Source organism: Contarinia nasturtii, unplaced genomic scaffold (genome assembly GCF_009176525.2).
Source record: "Contarinia nasturtii isolate CC-2019 unplaced genomic scaffold, AAFC_CNas_1.1 Cnas_scaffold_2108, whole genome shotgun sequence".
NCBI lineage: Eukaryota > Metazoa > Arthropoda > Insecta > Diptera > Cecidomyiidae > Contarinia > Contarinia nasturtii.
Window position 1 is genome coordinate 257,806 of NW_022199438.1, and position 17,378 is coordinate 275,183.

The following is a 17,378-nucleotide window of genomic DNA, read 5'->3' on the forward strand; positions in this document are numbered from 1 at the left end:
GCTTCTTTATGCCCCATGGCCGATTTGGTGCCATTTCTCCAGCACCAATCCAAATCCAAGACGGTTTGTTCTTCGTTATCCGCAATATTAATATATTCGTTTTTCGAAAATTATACAAGAGTTTGACACGTATCAAGATCATCACCACATTCAGATCAAAAATCAAAATAGATGGAAAAATATTTTTTTTCGCACGAATGAGAAAATTGAAGCAAACCAAATATGCTGGAAAATTGTATAAAGGCAAGGCATACTTCTTTCGCCTTTTGAGTTAAAAAAAAAACAGTGTTCGAATTCGAAGTTCAAGTTACATTCTATAATCGAAACTTATCTTACCTTTCCAAAATCGAATTCAAAAGTGATTTTTTCTTATAATTGAATATATGCCAAGAGTTAGACAACTGAAGCATTAAAGCATACGAAACATTAGATTGTTTTGGAATAATCATAAAAACATGATCAATTACGTTTGTAATGATCAGATTGGGATAAGCGTAGAAACATGCTTATATTTACCATTGTAGTATAGTGCAAGGTAACGAAATCAATAGGTTAAAATCATGTCTGCATTATGCAATAGAATAACATTAAATTGTGCTGCAGATTGAGCAATTAGGTTTTATTCTATGTGAATTATTCTTTCACTTTTAGATAATTATTGAAAGAATAAAAATATATATTTAAGTTGCCTTTCGCTTTTGTTAAAATGAGTGGGAAATCAAACAATTCATGGTCGTATTTTAGTATGAATAAACATCAGAATTGTAAGGTTCGTTAGTTCGTTAGTTCTTGTTTTCAGTTCTATTGAGAATTAGTTGGCCCGCGACTAATAAACTCAAAAAAGACAAAGAAATTGTTCCGACTTTAGTTGGCCCGCAATTGATAAGTTCTAACAGGAAAATATGACTCTATAGTCAGAGTTCAAGTATTAAAAGTTTATTGTAAATTGGTTAAGAGTAAAAAAGTGTATTTCGTTCAGTTTTTGCTTAAATAAAATTGTTTTGTTGATTTAAATTAAGTGAATTTGGTTTAGAAAGAAAAAGAGAAAGCACATAGAGAAGAGCTTGAGATCCATTTCGGAGAATAGCTGACCAAAGCGATCTTGAGTATTGGCTAAAAATATATTTGTTTATCGAAAATTATGTAAGAGTTCGACGCGATCGTCATCGGTCATCTACCACATTCAGATCAAAAACCGAAATAGATAGAAAAATAATTTTTTTCGCATGAACGAGCGGTCTAGATTGTAGATCGTGTGAAAATTGAAGCAAACCAAATATGGTTTGACCAATCTAAAATTAACACTGGAAAATTGTTGTTTAAATCCAAAATTTGGATTTAAAAGGTTAAAAAAAACAGTTACAAAAATGTAAAAGCGAATGCTTTGTTTACATATGAAAACTGGATTAAGATGATACGCACTATCATTGATACGCGATCTGTTGATCGAACGTGTGATAATGAGACAACGATGAGTCTCATGCGTATGCATATTTAATGAGGTAAAGAGGAATGGGCGACAATATACAGAGATGCTGTATGTTGAGCCACGGTATGTAAAGCATTATAATGCTGCTATTTGGGGCCAATGTTATGTGTAAGAAAACCAGAATTAATTAAGAGCGTTACAATGTATATTATTGATAATACGGAAAAATGTATGATGACCTCGAATTAAGCAAGATTTCTGTTGTTTACACTATGGTTAAGAGATTGTACTGTAAGACTTAACTGTAAAATTATTGTAGTGGGAAAAAGGGAAAGCTGACAAAAATCAGTATAAATACAGGGCAAATTTGCTATTTTAGTCAGATAGCCAGATCCAATCTTCCATACAAGTTGTCTCGACGAATGCTAAAGTTGACCCGCGACTTGTACAGAAAAAGTTGTCTTGAGAAGTGAAAAAATGTGTTAGTTTTGAAAAAATTGTAAAATTGAATTGATTTTTATTTTAAATTTTCTGGAATTTTTATTGGCGAACAAGTCTACATAACGATTTTGATAAATGCATCCGGTAAGATCACATTTTAAACGGTATAAAAGCAAGATGATGTGAATTTGGATTCACTTTTTGTTGTGTTAACGTCCTATTTGGTGTTCAATTGAAGTGTTTCAAACCAAAAATTCGTTGTGCTTTTTTTCAAGTGTTTGTGCATTAATTTTAATCATAATCGCAAATCATATTGTTTCATTGATGCTTCGCGACGTTGCGACTCAATTTAAATTTCTTTCATACTTGTAGGTGGAAAACATAATTCAATGTTTAAAACCAATCAAATTTCACAATATACGAAACGAATTTCATGGGCCGTTTTCGATAAGAGTGAAGTTTTCGTTCAATTTTCTTTCGTTAATTTTGCATTTCATAAGCTATTAAACCAAAATTCGAGTCAAATATTCACACTAAATTATTCAATGTTTTGTTCTCATCCATTTACTCACTTCCAAAGGAAACAGTCAATACTTCTATGTAAATATTTTTTTGTGCCTTTCACACATCTTAAATAGGTAAAAATAATAATAAAAACCTATTATTACGAATCAACCTAATCTGAAACCATTTGTATGCGTTATTGTTTGGAACCAATACGTTACAGTTTTGAAATCAGCGGCACAAATTCACGTTCATAATTCTAATAATTTAATTATTTTCGATCGTAAAATTTTCCGATCGACTTTGGTCCGATATCTGTACACATAGTACAATTGAAGAGCGTGCAATGTATCTTATCAGCGATGAACAGAGACAAAGAATGAGAAACAAAGAAAAAACGAAACGGAAAATAAACATGCCAAAAAATCAACCGTAAATGCATCGGTTCGATCAACAATTTACAGATATGCAATTGGCGTGCCTTACTCACAGTGAAAGCAACATTATTTATATACACAGTTTGAGCGCATTTACTTTTTCAATATTATTTTGTATCCGTGAAGAAGAAGAGAAAAGAAAACATGAAAGAAAAAAGTGGGTACGAGTCGCATTGTTTATGTTCTGTGTCGTATCACAAGACGCATGAAAGCAATTAACCGTAAAACATATCCATGTGCCTGAATTGTATATGTGTTTGTATTTAAAGCAAAATATGAGAGTGAAATGGAACTGAAACGTCATGGATTTTACGTAAAATGCACAACTTCGTAACAGTATTCGTTCAAACTTGCTGTTGTAAACACATATCAGAGCGCGTGGAATTACATATCCAATTTATTTTTACGTTGTTTAACTAGTCCGACACGGTTGAGTTCATGTAAAAATTAATTCGGATAAAAATATCGTTGGTTTGCTTTTGCTTGATTTTTTTTAAGTTTTAATCAAATTGAAAAATGTGCAAAAAAAAAACAACAGAACGTAGTCGCCGACATTTTTTGAAACGAATTGACTAAAATTCCATTAAATTGTTTTTGCTCCAAATAAAAACTGCTTGAAGCAGAGCATGCAAATCGTGTATGGCTTTTTCGTGTTGTGACGCAAACTGAATTTTAAAAAATTTCTGGTGAAAAAGACTTACATTTGCATAACGAAATAATATTTAATTTGAATATTGTGCGGAAAAGAGGAGTGTGTTGTTTTTAAAAAGAAAAACTTTATTTGCAGCAAAAAGTGACAAACATTTGATAGAAAAATGACATCGACCTGGGCCGAAATCCACAAAAAATATATATCAGCATTCGAAGAGCTGACAACAGACGCTTTGATAAAAATAAATGAAGCGTTATTACAATCTGGACAAAAATTTGACACCAAAAAGAGAGAACTCATCGTGAAGAGCATCAACTCACGGTAAAATGATGAAATAATTGTTCAACTGTGTAGTGTGTATGAAGAGAAAACTAGCGCTCTTTTTTTGTTCTTTTCGCCTACTATGAAATATTCGCACACTTCTATACGATATTCCGTATATAGTATTTGATCCAAATATAGCATTGTCTCAATCGTACGACACTAATTATACATACCCACTTGTCTGTGGAAGCGGTAAAATACAATTTGGTTGAATTGTGCGTATTACACAGAGAAAAGGCCGGTGAGCATGTAAAATCATTGTTTTGTTTGGTGCAAATACGCATGGAAAGTATTGTTCTATATCAAATATTTGGACACCTCTATCACACGGAATATCGTATAAAATGTGTTTTATTTTAAAAATCTATACAGAAAATTAGTGCCAGAATTTTGTGAATTGAGTTTCATCAAAGAGGGAATTTTTCGCAATTATAACAGCAATAGGTATTCGGTTTACGATCAAGTGGCATGTTGATAAAATAGAAAAGAATATTAAAAAGAGCCATAAAATGTGCAAGGGAATTTCCCACAATGGACTTATTATTTACGATGTTTATTATTGTAAGTCATGAAAGACAAGTAAATTCAAGCAATAATGTGTTGTCTTTGGTAAAAAGTTGATTAGTTATGAACAAGTAAAAATTATCACGTTTATAGGTAAATTATTTGACATTGAAAATCGATTGAACAAATGAGTTTTTCTACATATTAGCCGATTTCATCTGGACGAAATTTGATGCAGTATATTTTGAGTTTTTTTTTAGAATAAATGAATAGATTCACTCTACAGTATTTTGAACTTTGGAATAGGTAGTCAAAAGACAACTTATTTGTTTCTTATCTCAAAAATGATCCGGGTCTTTTTATATATACCACATGTAGAAATTGGTAAACACATCTTTGGGTTAAACCCAGAAAAAATACAGTTGAAAGTAAATAACGGATAAAATGGGAACATTTGGATAAATAACGAATTTGTGAAATCACAGATGTTTATGAAACGTTCAGTTGTTATCGGATTTCATGTCGCTTCTTAAAAATACATTTATCTCATACAGAGTTTTTTTTATCAAAATATTAGTATCGCACGAATTTTTTGTTTGTTATCTTTTACCAATATTTTACCACATTTCCATTTTCAATTTACGAAAAAATGCAGTATTGAGAAGTTTACGATTTTAACACATTTCTTTAACACAAATGAACTGAAAAAGAAGACATTTTTTTCAGTTTTAGATGGATAGAAATTCGTTCGACTTACTAGGGATTTTGATTGGTGGATGGATTTATTGCGGCGCATTACTATTTAAATGATTTTATCCACAAAATATCGATAGAAAAATTTACAAAGATTTCAACAAAATCACGAAAAAAAATTCCTTCGAAATGAATTAAATTCGAATTTCCTTATTTTGCTTTTCAGTTTGGAGGAATCGCTGGATTTTCTGGATGTCCTAAACCCGGCACCTGAGACAATAGACAACAATGAACACAATCAATCCGTCAATCAATGTTCTGAAAGGGTTAAAAGGGTCCGCCCATCATTAGATTCAAACATTTCAATCGATCGGCGATCAACATGTTCGCCGACCACTTCAAATCAACCGATGGCATCACCCGTTCCGTGTCTCAATCCGACTCTATTAAACATGAACTGGGTTAAAAAGGAAGAAATGGACTTCGAAACATTCATCATTTCATCACCAGTGTGGGAAGAACCCTTGAATTCGGAAACTGAACCACCAGAGCAGCCGAAGAATCAGGAAGATGTTGATCATTCAGTGCCACCGATTGAATTTCAATCGTTTAAACGCGAAAACTCCATGGATATTGACAGTGAAACTACCAACCTACAGAATACTGATGATGATGTTCGAGAGAATGGTATGTGTAACACGAATAATCTTGTTTTATTTTTAAATTTAATTGGTTTTTGTTTTGTTTTCAGAATTGAGTCCTGCCTTTCGCGAGGGAGATATAATGTTTGCCTGTTTTTACTGCATGCCACACTATTACACCACTAAATTCGAAAAAGTGTATGAGCACTGGCAAAACAGTCATATTCCTGCCAGAGAGCCGTTTCGATTCATTGCGACTAAAAAAGCTGCCTGTTTCTATTGCGATCGGGTGGACAAGTTTTCTACACTTGGAGCCCATCACAAGCATCAACATCATGCGGAAGTATTTGTTGTTGTTGACAAAGACAATAAATCAAAATGTGGTCTATGCCACAAGATTTTCTCTTCGTCAGAAATGGTGAAACATTCGAAGAAAAAGCATACTTCACACCATCTCGCCGACATTCACAGTCCGGTTTGTTTAACGCAAAACGAAATCGAGGAACTGCTCACAATTAATGCGACAAAAGCATCCAGTGATGTACCTACACGAATAACAGCCTTTAAATGTGGCCATTGTCGTAGTGTTAAGAAAATATCTGAGATTTCGTTTCTTGACCATATCGAGCAGGATGCTTTCAAATTTCAATGCTCTGTATGTTCAGAGGTGACTGTGAACATCAATGGAGCAAGAGCTCATGACGAAATCTTACATGATTTGAAAGATACGCACCACAAATATTTAAGTCAATTAATTGATCGCCTGGAGCGCTACTATTACAGAACACAACTCATGTTCTCGAACGGACTGGTGTTGTATCACCAAAATTTGTTGAGTACAACTTTTGACGAAAGTTCAGCATTTTGGTCATTACGAGACAAAATTAAAAAGAAACAGTTAGACGACTGCTTTTCGAATCAAGAGAGTTCCCCGGTGTTGACAAAAAAACTTCGCGAAAATCAACTAATGCTACAGAGTTCGTTTGGAAATAATTTGTGCATTACAGGAATCACAAATACCCAAACGGATGAACAACTGTCGTCCATATTTTTGGTGATCTGTAAAGCAACTAACGTTGATGCAACTATGCACGATGTTGAGTGCATTACACAACGGAAATCCGATATTTTGGTCAAATTGTATCAACGAAAATTGAAAAACAACATAATTCAGGCTTGGAAAGGCATGAGCAAAAAAGATAGATTCGATAAATGTAAGAGAATTGGCAGAAGTATTGACATTCAATGCGATTTTACGCCATTTTTTAAAAAATTATTTGGATGCGCCGAAAGAGCAAAGGGAAGAAATCAAATTCAATGGTACTATTTCAATAGTAACAAGGGGTTGAATGTCAAAACTAAAAACCAAGAAAGCATAATAATTTGGTCAAAGACGGATCTTTTGAATTATATAGATTCGGCGGGCAAAAAGAAATCACATAAGACACGAATTTAATTTCACTTATTTCTATTGATTGGAGCAATTTTAAATTAATGAATCAATGCAATGATCAAACGAAGAGTAGATATGTCAAGTTTTTTATTATTAATCCAATGGAATAGGTTATTATGTAGACAATAAGCAAGCATCCCTCGACGACTTAAAGACGATGCATTCAATATTCAAATATATGCATTTTCAATGCTTTAGTTATTAAGCTAAAAAAGATTAGAATTTATGAAAAACTGTAAAGAATCTCAACGAAGTTCTGTTTTTGACATAAATAATAACTGTTTGTAAAAGAAATTTTTTCGAAAAAAAATTCTTTGTGAAAAAATCCTAATTAGAGATTGTTCAAATGTCTTAATCATAATAATAAATAAAAATAAAGAGTCTTACAGGAGTAAGACGAACTTTTCCGCACGACGAACTTTTCCGTTGCGTATTTTATTAAGAAAGTTCAAAATAATATTTGTTCGATTCTTCAAGCCTTTCAAGCGGCGTAAAGTTTGAGACCAAATCATATGTTCAAACCTTGGCATCGAAATATTCTTTAATTTAATATCAGAAGTACTCGAGAAAAGAATTTTCACACTTTCATGATGAACCCATTTGCACGACATTTGAAAGTATTCTATTTTCTAACAAAACACTAAAAAAATATGTCTGACGTTAATTTTACCATGAAAATTATTTTTGAAACACTTTTTTAGTTATGAAGTCACAAAAAATTTGGATTTTTGTATGGGAGCCATGTCTGTATGCTACCTTAATGGCGTGAAACTTTGCACAGGTTATTTTTTTCACAAAAAAATAACATTCGAAGGGTTTGGAGAAATTTCAACCAAAATTAAGAGTACCTCCCATACAAAATATTCGTTTTTGAACCAAAAATGAAAATTTTGTATGGGAGCTGGGAGGTACCCCTAATTTTAATTGAAATCTCTTCAAACTTTCAGAATGTTATTTTTTTTTTGTAAACAATAGTCTGTGCAAAGTTTCACGTCATTAAGGTAGCATACAGGCATGGCTCCCATACAAAAATTCAATTTTGTGATTTTACTTTTCCGCACACACCTAGTGTGTAAGGTAAAGTATTGGAATCGGTCGAAAAATTAACACCCATAAAAAATGTGTTTTCTGGGTGTTTTTGGGGCCAGGGAACACGAATCTAGCGTTTTTTCGATGTCCGAATGTATGTGCGTAAAAATTTGTTAACACGATAACTTTCACACAAGAAAAGTAATTCAAAATCTGACTTCACAGGATGATTGGGGGTGCCGAGGAATAGAAACCATTGGATTTTGAGCGACTTTGGTTGAAAGAGTGACGTGTCATGTCTGGTGTGATGCCTATGGCCATCCATGGGAAAAATTCAATTTTTCTTCCAAAAGTGATATTTAATGTGTACTTAAACACTCAAAAATGTGTATTGGGGGGTTTTTGGGTACGAGAAAACCGAATAAGACGTTGGTTTTGGGATACAATTCATTTTCGACACACTTTTCATACAAAAACTTCAAAAAATTTGGATTTTTGTATGGAAGCCATGCCTGTATGATATCGTAATGTGCTGAAACTTTGCACAGGCTATTTTTATTACACGAAAATACCATTCCGAGAGTTTGAAGACATTTCAACGAATTTTAGGGGTACCTCCCGAACAAAATTTTGCATTTTTCGCTCAAAAACGACATTTTGTATGGCAAGTACCCTTAATATGCATTGAAATTTCTTCAAACGTTCAAAATGTTAACTTTTTGTGAAAAATTAACCTCTGCAAATTTTCACATGATAACGATATCATATAGGCATGGCTCCGATACAAAAATTCCCATCTTTAGTAGTTTTTGTATGTTAAGTGCTTCGAAAATTATTTTTATCGTAAAAGTAATTTCAGATTCAGTTTTCTTGTGAATTCTTTGAGTAAAAGATTTGTAATAAATGCATGTCGTGGATCACAGTGCGGAAAACTTCATCTTACGGATGTAAGACATTTTATTTTCAAGGAAACTGTATCAAAAATTGATTGTATCCCAAAACTAACGTCGGATTCGGTTTTCTCGTGCCAAAAAAACCCCCAATACATATTTTTGAGTGTTTAAGTCTACATTAAGTATGACTTTTGGACGAAAATTGGACTCTTTTTCATAGGTATCACTACAGGCATGAAATTTTTTTCCATCAACCAAAAGCACTCAAAATCTAATGATTTCCATTCCTCGGGACCCCCAATCATCCTGTTAAGTCAGATTTTAAATAACTTTTTTAGGGGTTGATATAATTATGAAAAGTAATTAACAAGTTTAATACATATTCTTGGTCTTTTTTGTGCAGTATACCGTTGTATAAAATTATTCGCTTCAGACACCATTATCAGATGATTCGAATGACTTGCGTCAAAATGGTCATGAGTATATATTGGGAGTATAAGTTAATTATTAGCGTTTTTTTCTTCGAAATGGGCATTTATTTTAATAATTATATGAATGGATACATCATTCAAAGTAATGTCCATCGCTAGCCATCAGTTTTCCCCATTTCTCAGACAATTTTCGGATTCCATGTCTAAAGGACTGTTAGTTTTTTTGGGTATCTAATGACCGAGTCATTTTCCGACTTTTTTAAATTTTGCACATCAGAAACGGTGCACTGCATCGATTGAAATGAGTGGTATTCAGAAAGAGGGATGTCTAGTGAGTATACAGGGATGTACAGCGGGGGTTTAAAGATAAAGATTTTTTATCGATTTATTTTTCAAACAATTTTTAATGATTTTGCAAAAGTCATTTTTCTACAATTTTTTTTGTAATTTTTCTGTTACTTTTTTAGCAAAAACGATCAGTCGACATCAATAAAGATCATCTGTAACAATTTTGATGAGTTGTAATTCGATCAATTTTGATTACGTCACCCAATTTGCAGAATCACGAATTTTTGGATTTCACGTCAATTTTTGTGATTCAGCTCAACTCACATATGATTTTTTATGCTTGAAATTCTTGAAATAGATCCCTCCTTTACAATCAATCTCAATTCGATACGAAAATGAATCCATTTGTAAATTTAGAGCGACATTTGATTAGTTTTATACTGCCATTCAACCAAATTTTCCTTCAATTCGAATTCGCTACAATTTTCACCACTTTCAGAAAATGTAAATATTTGGTATCAATCGCATTGTTCATATTTAGTCAATCCACAACTTTTACATGCATTTAACATAGACTTTTTTGCAAAAATGAGTGAAATAATTCATCTAGCATTTTTTTGGTGAATTTGGCGTTTTACACCAAATTCACCACTCAGTGTTCACCAAATTCAACAGTTTTGTGTTGGAATCGAAAGATCTTGTTAAGCTCAAGGTTCCATAATGATAGCATGCATTTCTGATTGGATTAAAGTGAAAAAAATTAAATTCCCGCAAATGATGTTTTTTCGAAATGAACTCAGACATATTCGATGCAGTAAAAAATTGTGTTGTTAACAACATTTACAATTCGACCAAATGATATATGCCGATTCTTAAAGCATTTTGACAGTACTTCGACATAAATACATTGAAATCGTAATTCCAATTGGAATATGTATTTTACGCCATCTGACGAAAAATGCTAATAATTAAGTTATACTCCCAATATTTTATTTAAAGTCATGCATAGTTGGGGACGCCAAAGTTTTTAGAGCGGTTAATGTTTAATTCTCTCGACGATTGATGTTGGTCTCCATTTGAACCCTGGGTCAGAAGCTGACGAACAAATGAAAAGGTCTCGATATTACACAAAAATACCTAAACAATTTCACACATCAAAAATCAATCAAATCAGATAATGAAACACCAATTTTGTGCTATAGTTCAGCTATTTATATGACAATTATCAAACGTTACGCTCATTCTTGAGTCCCATTAAAGATCAGGCGGCCATTATTTATCAGCTCCAATGCGCGGCATGCATCTTCCTTTACATGGTACACAATGAAGACAAAAACCCCTTTCGTTCTTCCACTTATTCCTAAATAGATGGAAAGAGTAAAAAATAGATTATTTTATCAAAAAAAATAAACAATACTCAATTTTAATATATAAATATATATATTTAAAAAAAAAATATTTAATTACCGGCCGAATATTCATAAATTTGCAATATTTCTGATCAAGAAATAAATCATCCTTCGGATTGATGAGCAGTGCTCGCAGAGAACTGACATCAAATGGCTTGTGAATGTTTTTCACGATTATTGTTCGATCGATTTGCTCTGGCAGCGGAGTAAATAGTTTCGGATGAGCGCCGACCAACGACGCCTCGTTTGGGTCTTTGTACGGAAGCGCGTTGACGCGGCGCCCATTATACAATCTACCATCAATTAATTTTATTGCATTTGCCGCCTGTTCGGCCGTATCAAAAATTATAAAGATACTGTTTGGCTCACAATTTTTTAATGTGTGAGTTTTTATGATTTTGTAATCATTTTTTTTCGAATATTCCAAAAAAAATTTCAGTGGGCGGGAGCACATTTTTCACCAAGATTGTTCGATTTACTTGGTTCTGATTTGGGGTGAAACGATTCATTATGTGAGTCGATACGATAAAATTCAACGAATGACGAATCGATTTGATTATTCTTTAAAGAAAAGGTATAAATTAGAAAAAGAGAGTAAAAAATTGTTTATTTGTTGAAAAATAGAATACATACAATTTTTGAAATCGCACCACCTTCAATCAAAAAACTCGTACAGTTTGTTATACAGCGTATCCAAAATAGCAACGATAAAATCGCTGAAAAAATGAATTTTGTTCCACCACTGCAAACGCAAAACAAAAAAAAAATAATTCAAGTTAGCAAGTATTCAATATAAACCATTGAATCAAGTCAGCATAGAATGTGAATGGCAAAAATAGGTTTTTTACTTGAAAACTTTTTGACGAAAAAAGAAAAGTATTAATGGGTTTCTTTCAATTGGTTTCAAAAATATGCTTGAAAAATTAATGCATAACAACAACAAAATATATACGATCCGGCAAAATAAAGACTTTTTTTTACTTTTTCAAAACACAAAAACACTTGTCATTTTTTGTCGAATTCTCTCTGCTTTCATTAACAATGTCGCTGTTCTTTTTGTACTTACCGTATATTACGAAAATCGAGGTAATAACGACTGTTTGATTTTCAATACTGACTATCTGATTAACTACGTAATTAAACAACAATTATAAGAACGAAATTGTGTAAATATTACTTTGGTGCGCAAATAAGATGGTGTTCGTCCGGTTGGTGCTGAGAATAAATTGAGTGTGACATTTAAATTAAAAGTTCAAGTAATGTGTATTCAATCGACGACAACTTCAAACCCATTCAAAGTTTTTTTTAAGTCTTCTTCCAAAAACTCAATTCAAATTCTGACTTTGCAGGATGATTTGGGACTACTACATTTTACTTTTTTGATCATTTTTCAACCATTTTGGTGACACGATGGTTTCGTGCTTAGACATGAAATTCAAAATCTGACTTTACGGGATGATTGGGCACTACGAGGAATATATCTGGCCAAATTTTCAACGACATTGATCGGTGTAAAACTTAGACTCTGAAGAGGCATGAGAAAAATGCCTTAAAATGATATTCTTTTAATTTGAACGCTGAAAGAATGTGTAGTGGGGGGTTTTTTTGGCACGAGAAACCCGAATCTGATGTTAGTTTTAAGATGCAATCAATTTTTCACACGATTTTCATACAAAAATCCCAAAAAATTTCATTTTTGAATGAAGGACATGCCTTGTGGTACCGTATTGATGTGAAACTTTGGTTAATAATCATTTTTTGAGCAAATTCAATGCCAGATTCGGATTCAGCGCAAAAAATTACCCTAGAAATGATGGTCCATAGGATTTCAAAATGATCTGCTTTATACACTTTTTTTGGTTTGAAAGTCAAAAAACTGAGCAAAATAAGGTATTTTTGATATGGTCGGGGTCGGGTCGTTTTTTCAACCATTAAACAATGTAATGATGCCAGTTACCTAGTTTTGGACCAAATGCACATCTTGTTTGAAATTTACTCTGTGTGCAAAATATACGTTAAGTCGTTCGATAGCTTTGGTCGGATATGGTTTCGCTGAAATATTTATTTCAATTGTCTGTGTTGAATTCGGTATATAATTTGGTTACCACGAAGTGTATTTGTGCAAATACTTGAACAAAAAAATTCGAATGCAGGTGATAAAATATAATATTTGTTTTTATTGAAGTCTAAAAAGAGTTTTTACCAAACACTATACGGAACCAATGAGTTTTATAATTTTGTAATTAGTGATGTATCACATTTAGTGACCACTGAATAAAACAAATGGCGGGTTATTACTTCAAAAAATAATTAACCATAATAATTGACGTTAAAATTTAATACAATAATATATGTCTTTCTTGAATGTAACATGATTTTCCAGTCATATTATTGAATCATCGAACCAAAAAAGTCAAAGTCAACATATTTTTTTTCTAATTTAAATGATCAAATCTATCGATTCGAGTGGTATTTGCTGCCAAATGAAATTGATTTTTCCATTGAAATGAATTTTTTTTCTCCTGATGTCAATTAACATCAACGAAATGATCTAGACTTAGTAAGTAGTGTTCAGTTGGTAGTAAAGCTACTTCTGAAATTGGTATTCAATGGGTTAATATAGTTTCTCTCAACATATAATTTTGAAAAATGTCTGCAATGTATCAAATTTGAAATGTTCAAAATGTATTGAAAGGTTGTAATTGAAAAAAATGTTTTTTTGAAAATGTTGAATTGCATAGGAAATATTGTTTTTGTTCTTCATAATGATGAAATCGAATGGTTAGTACTGCTTCTGTCGTTACATTGCCACGTTTTAATGTCGTTCCAAAAATTGGTAGCACACCTTTGCACATTCGTCGACTTCGTACTTCTTGGCAAGATGCAGCACCGCGGTAACATTGTTCACAGTCAATTTCACATGGGACAAGTAGAAGAATTGTAAAAATTCTTTAAAAGCCGAAGAAGACGTGCCGTCGTCGATTATGACATTGGACATCTCCTTCCATGCCCCATTAAACTTTGCACGAAAACCGCAACTGGCAGCAGACAACAAGAATTTGTGCACCGGAACAAGCTCCACTTCAGTTTTGCCGGTCTCGAAAATGAAATGAAAGTCAGTGGTCTCGTCGCTCAAATACAATGACTTGCCAATTGATGAGAAAATGTGACTTGTATAGTCACTCGACTTAACATTGGACATTTTGTTGGCAAAAATATGCTGACGAATATCAAATGGAGGTGGACAGACCGAAGAACCTTATGTACTTTAACTTGTCGAAGTCGGTCTGAAAATGGCAATAATATACTTTCTATGAATTGTTGAATACATTAAACATTGGTTCAAATCTACACATCCAAATGTTTCTTCTTATGAAATCAAAAATGGAGTCGCTATTACAACAGGCTATTTTATAAAATCTTTTTCACGAAAAATTGAAAGCTTCACTTACATTCTTGACGAATCTCACGTTTAATAATATGATTTATTTGTTGAATATTGAAAACCGATCAATGTCCAAATGAATTGCGCAATTATTTGCTGGGAAATGTTTGTAGACCGAATGAATTGAAATAAAATGAGAGAATGGCGTATATGGTATTGTGACAGTTTGATTCGCTGGGTGCGTTCATTTACTTTACAATTCATGATCTATTCCTTCGATAATTTTTTCCATTCTGTTCCATTACTTCCATTATATGCAATTGAAATAATCACAATATCAACTAGCTATTTATAGAATGTAGTAAGAAAGTAGTAAAGGTTTGATCACACACACATACAGGTTAAGAAGCTTGATTATCAAACCAGAACGTAAAATAATAATTTTCCTTTCTACTGAAATTGAATTGAGACTACTAGAAAGTAGAATTTTTACATCAATCATGAATGATATTGAAATCATGACTAACTATTATCCTCTTGAAGACCGCTTAATTTACGCCACGTTTAAAACACAGATTAGAAACTTACAACATATTTTAAATAGATTAAACATTTTAAAGGCTCTTCGTCTATTGCTTTGTCTTGAAACGATTCTCCCAACCCCAAGTATCAGCTTAAGCATTTCCCAAGTAATCACATGTAATGTGGTGAGTGCACTCAAAAGCTAGTTCAAAGCATTGAATTGCTAATAAAATGTTCGAAACAGATTATTTTCAAGATAAAGTTTATAAATAAGAAATCGACTGAGACAACTCCAAATAAGTATTTCTATTTCAAATAAGTCTTCTCTTCCTGCAGTTCCGACTTTTGTTTCTTTATTCATATTTTTAAAAAACATTTATTCAGATTCAATAATAAAGGGATGGTAATAAGTTTTATGAAAAAATTTTGCTTTTGTGTTTGGAAAATTAAGAAGAAATTGTTGCAAACACATTTGAGTTCATCTTCAGTTTTTTCATTTTGATAAGCTGTTAAGAGCTGTTGAAAACACAATGGGTCTTCAGTTTCAGAAATTACTTGTGGACATTTTTCATGTGTTGATTGAGGTTTGAAATTTGAACAAAGCATTTGGTGCACATCTTGCAACAGAATGTTTTATCACCTGTGTGGATTGCTCACATGTGGTACTTCAAATTGTGTTTCTTGTTGCTGGTAAATTCTTTGCAGAGATAACATTCATAGCCTCTGCGCTGGCACTTTTGTTTATGTATTTCTTTAAGAGCCTGTGTCGAAAAGGTTTGATAACAATCCGAACACTTGATCTTCAATGAACGTGGATTGGTGTGAGTTTTTGTGTGACGAATTAAGTTCCATCGTTGCTTGAATTTCTTTGAACATTGACCACACTTGAATGGTTTTTCACCTGTGTGCATACGAATGTGCCTCTTCAAATTTGACTTATAAAAAGTGGAGAATTGTTTGCAGTGATGACACTCGTAGCGACGAATGTTGCAATCAAACTCGTGTATCAACTTGTCAATGTTTTTATCAAATCCTTCCAAACAATTTGCACAACTGAAGTGAAATTCAACCAAGTGTGTTCTCATGTGCCGCTTAAGATCTGATTTCTCTGTGAATCGTTTTGAACATCGCTTGCATGGATATGGCTTTTCACCCGTGTGTCGTAGCATGTTCTTTCTCAAACAGGTCGTATATGGTGTAGTGTATTCGCATGATAAACATTTGTGTTGTTTTCGTGTTGCACTCGACGTTGTTGCTTTCCTCTTTCGAGACACATTTCCCTTTTTGGACGTTTTCTTCTTTGCGTTGGCACCTGTCAACTTTGAGTTTTTATTTGATCGACGTGAAGAAGAATTCACAGCATCGTTTTGATTCTTCGACTTGGCATAAGAATCTTTATCCATTTTTTCCGCTTTAACCTCAAACTTTAATTGCATCAATTGATCCGAGTCATCTGTCTCAGTCGTAAATACGGTGCTAGGCAAATTGATGTTCGATTTGATAACAAAATTTCTTGGTATCGTGTGTAAAGTGATGTCATCCTCCCTTTCAGGTTCTTCTTTGATGGTCAGTTCTTGTTTTATTTCGTTTGACTCCAACAACACCTCATTGCGTTCAATTGAATGGTCGCGACCATCTGACTTGTGGTGCAACTCATTTGCGTTGTATCCATTCATGGCGACAAAATCTGACGATGATAAATTGGAAATCAAATAAAGGTATGGTTTCCAATTCGTCAAAGCAAAAAATGGTGTTCCACGCTCCTTGCTGTTGAGTTTATGTCATCACTAATCAACTAGATATCTTTATTTTACCTCGGAAATTGCTGCAAAAACAGGAAAATCCACTATAAATTCTATGTTACTCTCTAATAGGTACCAAAATGTTTTTTACACAAAAATAATAGAGATTATTACGTTTTATGAAGATTGTTCAAATTTTTCCGTAATATGTGTGCAACTTGCCTACGGAACAGTTGCTGTGAGCTTTCGCCTTGGTCACTGTCATCGAATAAATGAAATACGCTTGTCAATATGTATTGCGTTTTGGAGCTTATGAGGGCGTTCGCGATGGCAAGTAGTTGCTATCATGACGATGTAATGAGTTATGAGCCGAATATTCAATGAAAATCCAAATTTCAATACTTTCCTCTTTATTTTATGGTCATCATCAATTTAAGAATGATGCGAGCGCATTACCACGTTAAATAAAGCAAATACTTCGCCTCTGTAGATTTCGACGTAACTGAATTTTCAGAGCATCTTGATTTGCTGCTGCTCAGCATATAGCTGAGAGCTGAGAAATGCTGAACTCGTGCGGCTAACGCATACGAAACGGATGGCA

At 33.0% G+C, this 17,378-nt stretch overlaps 2 protein-coding genes across 7 annotated transcripts; one reads left to right on the top strand and one right to left on the bottom strand.

Moving 5' to 3' along the window:
* Nucleotides 1-1,833: 1,833 nt before the first annotated feature.
* Nucleotides 1,834-7,496, top strand: LOC116347777. 6 transcript variants are annotated; one of them, XM_031778501.1, is made up of 4 exons: nucleotides 1,834-2,014; nucleotides 3,599-3,784; nucleotides 5,211-5,671; nucleotides 5,736-7,496. In XM_031778501.1, exons 2-4 carry the CDS (start codon nucleotides 3,627-3,629, stop codon nucleotides 7,079-7,081), a joined length of 1,965 nt encoding a protein of 654 aa, XP_031634361.1. In that variant the 5' UTR covers nucleotides 1,834-2,014; nucleotides 3,599-3,626; the 3' UTR covers nucleotides 7,082-7,496. The 6 variants fall into 6 exon arrangements, with proteins under 6 accessions (XP_031634361.1, XP_031634364.1, XP_031634362.1 ...); XM_031778504.1 differs by lacking the exon at nucleotides 1,834-2,014 and adding an exon at nucleotides 2,954-2,972; XM_031778502.1 differs by lacking the exon at nucleotides 1,834-2,014 and adding an exon at nucleotides 3,084-3,282.
* Nucleotides 7,497-15,688: 8,192 nt separating this feature from the next.
* LOC116347770 (zinc finger protein 271-like) lies at nucleotides 15,689-16,711 on the bottom strand. The gene has a single exon (XM_031778489.1). It carries the CDS (start codon nucleotides 16,709-16,711, stop codon nucleotides 15,689-15,691), a length of 1,023 nt encoding a protein of 340 aa, XP_031634349.1.
* Between the last annotated feature and the right edge of the window lie 667 nt (nucleotides 16,712-17,378).

Excerpts from the sequence above, each read along its gene's own strand:
- LOC116347777 (XM_031778501.1), top strand. The coding sequence starts at position 3,627 with ATGACATCGACCTGGGCCGAAATCCACAAAAAATATATATCAGCATTC. Across the intron at positions 3,785-5,210 it reads GTGAAGAGCATCAACTCACG|TTTGGAGGAATCGCTGGATT; the intron begins GTAAAATGATGA and ends TTTGCTTTTCAG. Across the intron at positions 5,672-5,735 it reads TGATGATGTTCGAGAGAATG|AATTGAGTCCTGCCTTTCGC; the intron begins GTATGTGTAACA and ends TTTTGTTTTCAG.
- LOC116347770 (XM_031778489.1), bottom strand. The coding sequence starts at position 16,711 with ATGAATGGATACAACGCAAATGAGTTGCACCACAAGTCAGATGGTCGC.